Here is an 8,047-nt window from a genome sequence, read left to right as displayed (position 1 = left end):
TGATATGATGAATTTGAGATTTTCATTTGTTGTCATTTGTAATCATCAAAATTAAACGAAATAAACATTTGAAATATGAGTTTGTGTGTAATGTATGAATATAATATACAAGTTTCACTTTTTAAATGGAATTACTGAAATCAATCTACTTTTTCATGATATTCTAATTTTATGACCAGCACCTGTACTGTCACTGACCGTCAGACCCAAAACAACCACCAGCACCAAATCAGTTTCATTAAGTGTTCCACTGGTTCTTGAAATATTTTGCTAACAGATGAATGAATACAGGTGGGGGTCTTTGGGCCCTTCATGATTCGACTCAGAGGGCCGTGATGTGATAATAGAACAATTCCTGATGTGTTTTGATGATCTAACCGACTGCAGCCTATTTGATCTAAACAAACACTGATTTTTGTGTTTTCATGCCTAATAAAGATTGCACAACACCAATCAGCACGGTGGAGATTGATCCACAACTCAAACGTTTTAGAGTCATGTTGTGATAACTTCAGATGTTCCTGACAGACATTCTTCAGGACTCAGTGAAGACAGGATGTAAGAACAGCTTTCTACTACAGGAAGCTACAGGAACTCTACTGGGACTAACAGCAACAACTCTGCTGACTCTCTTAAAGTGGCTGCACAGATTAACAAAATCTATTTTTGACTTTTGAACATCGATTCACAATCTTTCATGACTGCGATGCATCTAAAATTAGATTAGCCCAGCTGTATGAACAAACACACAGGCAGACAAAGTGACGTAGGTTTGATGGCGACAGAAGATAATTAAACGGATCAGATTTTATTGTTACAGACACATCTCCACACACAACTGCTTCGTTACGAATCTTCACATCCCTCACGCATACACCACTTTCACAATATGTAAACATTTTGGGTTATTTTAATAAATATTCTACTGTTTTTATTGAAGCGTAAATGAGTTGCATTCAAGACTGCATTGTAACAAAATAATCTTAGAACGATTGCTGACCTGTTTTTAGCCTCCGGTTTCAGAGACATCAGTAACATCGTTAAGAAGCCAGAGTATGAATGTGTTACATGGTTCTGTTGGTTTAAACTGGTGCAACAGGAGGAAAACATGAGGAGTCCTGATTCAACAAGCTGCACTTTCTGCGTCAAAACAAACAAAGTGAACCACGTCTGACAAAAGGAAAATGTCACAACTCTGAGGAATGAACTCAGACAAAACGGTACAGATGAATGTGTGAGAGTAAACAAATAAAACTGTGATTATAGCTGAATGTGTCAAACGGCACGGAAATCCAAGACGGAGCAAAACTTTATTTATGCTTTTGAGCAACAAATTTGACTAAAATAGGCCGACCGTTTCCCTCTCAACCACTATTGTACAAAAACAGTTAGCTCGTTTTCAACCTTTAAAACATTAGTACCCACATTAACTCACAAAGAATGTCATTTAAGTGTTCACATACATTAACTGTGCACAGGAAGCAGGCCAGGACGCGTGTCATGGAAAAACGAACATATAAATACACGCCGTGCCTCCATGTTCTCAGGTGTTACTGCAAGGCACCAGGCTGCTGTCAATCATTAACTCATGCCGTGGTTCTGCTGCTGCAGCCGACAGTGCATTAAGCTGAGGAGCTGAGGAGCTGAGGAGGTTCTGGTCCGTCAGAGACCAGAGGGTCACGGTTCTTAACGAGTTCATGAGACCAGGAGGACTCAGCTGAGAAACAGGCAGGACCAACAGTTTCAGTTTTACTTTGAAATGTTATAAATCCTGTAAAAGGATTTGGTTCAGAGTCAGAGTTCTGTGGCTTAATAAAATTAAAGTAAGGTACCCGCCGCCTTGCTGCCAGAGTGTTAAACAAAGACCTGTTAGCACTCAGAGTATGTGTTGGAGATGACTCCCAGCTACTACCACACCAGACTTTTAGCTCAACATCTGTAAAAACAGCTGAATCACAGCCGATTTTCTGAGTTTATCAACTGATCTGAGTTTTTGTGTTACAGAGCGTCATGCAGGCAGATTACGGACGATAACACCAGGGTGGACCTGTTGCTCTGAGTGTGCAGAAAAGGATAAACTCTGTATTTCTGCGTCTGTAGAGTACTTCCTGTAAAGTCTCCTTCTGCTGTCCTTCCTGCAGCACAGCTGGATTATTTCCTCTGCAGCAACACCTACTGGTTAAGAGGCGGACTGCAGGAAGAACATTTTAAAGGTTGACAGGACAACTTACTCAGTTATTTACTAAAACACTAATAAAACTGCAGCAGCTAAATCTATCCAACCATGCTGCTGCTTTTATTGTCCTCCTGACTGTCAGAGGCAGTTCCAGCTCAAAACGTTTGTTACTGTTAGCAGAACCAGAACCAATCAGGTCTCTGTATCAGGTCTTCAGCTAAAGAGCTAATATGTTGACAGGCTGATGGCTTAAAAATCATTTTAAAAACCACCTTTAGAGGCAACATGTTGATTCTGTAAAGTTCTAAACTTTTTCTTTAAGCCTTTATTTATTGTTTAAATCACTTTGTTTTATGATCCAAAAGCCAAAAAAAAGCTTGTTTAAATTAAGAAAGTAAGCTTTAAAACATTACGACAAAAGGCTTTTCTAAGCAGACAGACAGACCGTATACCACAGTAACCTTTGAGGACTTAGCAGTAATAAACATACTGCCCAACCCTAATGCAGGCAAAGTGTACGCACACGGAAATAAATTAGGACCAGGAGAAAATGTTACCAGTCGTACGAGGTTAATCAGTTTATCTGCTCTTACAGAAGTCCATCATGTTCTGGGTCCAGCTGCTGACAGGATGGAGGCATGGGGACAATCACTGCAGGACCATTTATCCTAATAAACTTATTCAAGTCACTTCCGCAGAATTATTTATCCGCACTATCCATAAAATCATCTCAAGATTATTTTCTTCTAATTTAGAATGTGTGAGGCAGGAAAAGTGACTCCATGAAGATGAACATTGTGTCCTTCCCTCAAAGCTTTCTTAATGTAGATGTTTTAAGAACATCAGCTGCTCTTTGAAGCAGCAGCAGGAAGAAGCGTCTGAAACCGTCCACACAAAGAGAGCCTTCAGCTGAAAGGTCCAATCTCACATAGCAGGAATTCCTTCTGCTGCGAACGCCACAGGAGTCCATTAAGGACAGAGCAACCCGGGCTGTACCTGTCCTTCACACACACACACACACACACACACACACACACCTCGCTCGGCTGCGGAGGGTCCAAACACATCAGACACCTGCTTCCATCAAACCACAGGTGAACTGGATTCAGAGTCATGATAGAAACATTTCACCTGCCGTCTGTTTCTTAATCTCTTTATTTTTTTCTGCTACTTGACGACATTTAACAGCTGACATGGTTTCTTAATTAAACTAGGGTTATAAACAACTAAAAAGCCACAGTTTTGAAAATAAATTAAGATCTCTGTCAGAATTCTACATCTGAGTTACAGACCAGCTGAAATAATTAAGCATTAGGCATTATTATTTCAGACTCAGGACTGATTCATTTAACATTTAAAGATAAAACTTCCAGCAGTTGTTCTGCAGCAAACTGAAACATTCCTACAATCATCAAGCAGCACCACAATGTCTACCACAATAAAGCAGTAAAAACACACAACTTGCCTTTTGTTAAAGTTTCCGATCCATTTTCTTAAAGACGGACTGGGTCAGCTGGTAGAAAACAGCTTCTTAAAGCACAGGCTAACTTTAACACGCCATGCTACTACGCTAGCGTCCATGTAATCACCCACAACCCTGCGGTAATAAAAACTCACTTGATTTCCTCCCCCCAGCAGAAACAAACAGCAGCAGATGGTCATGAAAGTTGTGGCGTGAGCAGATTTGAGCCAAGACTGGAAAACGGGGGGTTTAATAAATCCACACTCGTCTGGTAAGTTGTTTGTAGCAAGTCTGGATGGAAAAATGTAAAGAGACACCTCGAGGATCGAGTTTCTCCTGAGGGGAGGATGGGAAGGGTAGAAAAAAAAAAAACGAGAGTGTGTCGGTGGGCTTCAGTGGCTAAACTGAGTCCAGAGGAAGTACGGGTGGGCCGGGCCGCATTGTACATCTCCCCTTCTATTTTTTGCTTCTTTTTTTTGAAGCACATGGAGGTCAAAGACAGATCGGTCCTCCTACATGAGGGGAAGCTAATTCTGGTTGAAAATGCTGACGATACTGTCAGCCGCAGAGACGTGACCCCACATTAGTCAGGGGCTGCTGCTGATATCTGATATGTGTGCCTACAGGTGGCGTCTGCCATGTTTCTTACCATTTATAACAAAGCATCTGGAGCAGAATGAAGGGGGCTGATTGTCAGATGTGACCTCAGAGGAAACCAGATCAGTTCACAGCAGGACAAACTTTCACCCCCTGAACAGCTGCTGTACAGGTGACACTTCAGAACAAGCCTTAGACTCTCCAGACTCGGAGGATATTATAACACACTGCTGCTTGCTCTTCCTCCCCCTCCTCCTCATCATCAGATATTCTAATGGCAGGGCTTTTCTCAGAGTGCCTGACAGAAACATGCAGCATTCAAGCTGCAGCTGGAAACCAGCTACTTCCTGGATGTTTCTGTCTGCTGCCCGTGCCGAACTTGGATGTAGTTTTCTGCTTCCAATGAGAAGAGCCCTCCAGAGGGACAAACGTTTATCAGAACATGAGCAGAAATTATATAGTTGACTTAAATGCTACCAAAGCCTCAGGTTTTATTCAAATTACAAGCAGTCATTTGCCAGCATGGTGATTTACAGGCAGACTGCAGTCGCCACACAGGTGTGCTATTTACCATAAGCTCTATGGTGAGATACCTGAACAATGACCTCTGGAGACCAGCTCTGCTCCATGACCCTGAACAGGAATAAACAGGTGCAGAAAATGGACGGATGGATGAAGCAGGGCTTCTGCTCTGAGCTGATAATGCTTGTGTGAGCATGTCTATTGTGAAAATTCTTGAGAAAAGGCGTCACCGTCTCTCCCTGGTATTCCCTTCAGGAAGCTGCACCTTCCTGGTCTTCCTCCTGTTAATGTAAAATGTGCAAATCCCTGACGTCTGATCTGTGACTAACTCACAAAGAGGAGGTGGTAACGGAGAGCACAGTGATAAACCACCAGGAATCCAGCTGTGCGTTTATACGCCCACCGCTGCAGCGTACAGGCAGCTTAAGGCAGCAGGTGATGCAAAGAGGCATGGAAATGAAGAGGAAACAGAACATGCACCCAACATGGAAGGGCTAAAACAACAACTTAATTTGTATAGTTACTATGCACAGAAGAACCTAAATTATCTGCAGTAAGTCTAACTCTTGTTCAACAAACCTAAAATGTCATGAAGTAAATTTAGATTCAAATGTAAAAGATGCATCTGGAGAAGTGGATATAAGAGAAAAAAAGCCTAAGACAAACATAAAGTTAATCACAACAACAGGAGTAAAGTGTATTCATGTGGTCCTAAAATAACTTGGAAAAAGAGGAAAAACTCAACTACTGAGAAATCCTTTGACCTTTTCCACAGAGCGGAAGAGCAGAACATTCCTGAAGGGTTGAAGGGAACCTCGAGGAGGCAGCCGAGACCATCAGACGGTTAATAAAACAGCACAGATCCCAGGTACCTGGACTACTCAGGGATCTCAGCCAAGACAGCCTGTTGGTTCAAAACAAGACAAAACGCAGTCCCTGTGGTCCCCAGAGGACCTGAAACCAAGTCAGGTCCTCTGCAGATATGATGAATTAACTGAATTTACTGCTCAGTGGTTTAAAAAGAGGCTGTTGGCATCCATCACAGAGAGCATGCTGTTTATCTCCAACTCCGAGCTCAAAGCAAACGAGTGGCAGACAAAAATTAATCCTTGTTCTTCCACTTGGTTTATGTGGACATATATGGGAGTGAAGGAGTCTCGGAGGGAAGAGGACTGGTCTTATGATCGCAGACCCAGGACATGAGATGATGCTGGCGATTTTTTTTTTTACAAACTCCAGGACAGGATTTGCTTGGATTAGAAAGAAGTTCAAGTTTTGTTTTTGTTTGTTTGCATGAGTTAGGCTCTGAATTAATCTTTAAACATAATGATTTTGTCTGTCCGCTTGTCCCAACATTCAGACCCGGGTTCCAGGTTTCCAAACCTCCACCCGTCCCAACATTCAGACCCGGGTTCCGGGTTTCCAAACCTTCACCCGTCCCAACATTCAGACCTGGGTTCCAGGTTTTCAAACCTCCATCCGTCCCAACATTCAGACCTGGGTTCCAGGTTTCCAAACCTCCACCCGTCCCAACATTCAGACCTGGGTTCCAGGTTTTCAAACCTCCACCCGTCCCAACATTCAGGCTTTCTTACCCTTGAGCAGCGGCAGCGGCGTGAGCTCGATGGGTTTGCCCTGAGAGCGGAACTGGGACGAACTCTGCGACCGCTTCTGCTTCGCCTTCCTGACAGATTTCCGGGAAAATCCATCCACTTTGTCCACGGATGGAGACGTGGTGGGTGCCGAGGACATAGCCCTGTTAGGAGAGACACGGGAGGGGGACGGTTAGGACAGCCACGACAGATATACATTTTTAGAGTTCAAAGGTCACTGATGGCAGAATGATGAAGCATAAAACTGACACCAAAACAGAACTGATAAAAAGGAGGTAACGCTTGAATTTCAGATGCATTACATTTTTTAAATTCAGATTTTATCATAATGATTAACAAGCAACATCAATGTTCCTAAGCTTTTGTCTGTCTGTCTTTAAAACATAAAAGCTGGTATTTAACTTTGACAGCAAGGCTTAATGCTCAGAGGGATTGTGGGTAATGTGCATCATTTGACTTTTTTCTAAAGTAAAAAAAGTTCTCAAAACAGTTTTAAATACTGAATCACAATATAAGGGGAAAATTAAAAAGGTCACAAAATTTTCTAATTGTGTTTTCAGAAATACGCTTTGCATTTACAGAATGTGTGTGTGCGTGTGTGTGTTTACCTGCTGAATTTACCTAAAGAGAGTTTCATTAAATGCTGGAAGAGTGTGAAAACAGAAATAAATAAAATCATAAGTGGAACAGAATTGGAGAACAGGACAAAGAAGCTGCTAAATTTTGGAGAACCGTGGCGCTGGTTGCTTGGCAACAACAGAGCGTTGAGACAGAGCAGAGCATCATGGGAAAGTTGTGTGAAAACGCTGCAGAGTAAGAAGAGTTTAACTCAGAAGAAGGAAATCTGAAGTGGTTCTGTGGACATGGAGGTACCAGAACAGACCGCTGTGTGTTTGCTTATCACCCGCCGCCGTGAAAGGCTGCCAAATCCTAGAAAGACTATCAATCAAATCCTAAATCTAACCAACTTTCACACTAATCAGGCCATTGGTTTCTGATCAGTAGCTATAATCTGGAGTCTGGACTCGACCCCGTGGTGTCAGGGGACAAAGGACCTGTTCAGAACCAAACCGAGTCAGCTGGATGACACGAAGGCCTGAGAGGAAATGGACTGGAGCTGCAGAATCACAATTGTTATGTAAGAAACGCTGCAGGCTGAGCCGCTGCTTCTCTGCAGATCCTGTCAAAGTCACAACCAGCGACCAGGACGTCCACAAGGTCCAACAGGGGACAGAGTGGACAAACACAAACCCTGCACAGCACACTGTTCAGTTTTTAAAAGGTTGAGAAAAACCAAAAACATCAAGTTTATCAAGAAAGAAATGAGCCTTCACCTGTTTCACCTCCTTATTTAACTATTCCTAAGATTGTCTGGTAACTTTTCCAGACGCAGACCTGACAGATGGAGCTGTGAGACTGAAGCAAGACAAACATTTTCTTTCAGAAGAAATAAATCCTAGCAGACCTGCAACATTCCTACACAAACGATTGGAAAGAAGAATTAAAGCACAGCTGAACATCATATAAGAGATTAGTTTAAAAATTATTAACATCCAGGTTCCATCCAGCAATTAGTCTTAACCGCCACAAGTTCTCCAGTTTATTACCTGGGAAAAAACTCCACAGGATTCCTTGAAGAAATTTCAAAAACAAAAAAAAACAAAAGTGAGTTAGCTG

General features: G+C 42.4%; 1 protein-coding gene across 4 annotated transcripts in view; it reads right to left on the bottom strand.

Moving 5' to 3' along the window:
• ppp2r5eb (protein phosphatase 2, regulatory subunit B', epsilon) overlaps positions 1–8,047 on the bottom strand; it is a 33,030-nt gene that overhangs the window by 19,581 nt on the left and 5,402 nt on the right. For 2 of the 4 annotated variants that reach the window (XM_037977818.1, XM_037977817.1), the window contains exon 2: positions 6,353–6,513. In XM_037977818.1, the coding sequence (XP_037833746.1) occupies positions 6,353–6,509 (157 nt within the window). In that variant the 5' untranslated portion in view covers positions 6,510–6,513. Of the gene's footprint in view, positions 1–3,641; positions 3,664–3,793; positions 3,947–6,352; positions 6,514–8,047 lie in introns of those variants that run through there. The other 2 variants (XM_037977819.1, XM_037977820.1) reach the window with 2 other exon arrangements.

Source organism: Kryptolebias marmoratus, linkage group LG10, assembly GCF_001649575.2.
Source record: "Kryptolebias marmoratus isolate JLee-2015 linkage group LG10, ASM164957v2, whole genome shotgun sequence".
In the NCBI taxonomy this organism is placed as follows: domain Eukaryota; kingdom Metazoa; phylum Chordata; class Actinopteri; order Cyprinodontiformes; family Rivulidae; genus Kryptolebias; species Kryptolebias marmoratus.
Note: the sequence above shows the minus strand (reverse complement) of the source record. Positions and strands in the feature narration are given on the sequence as shown.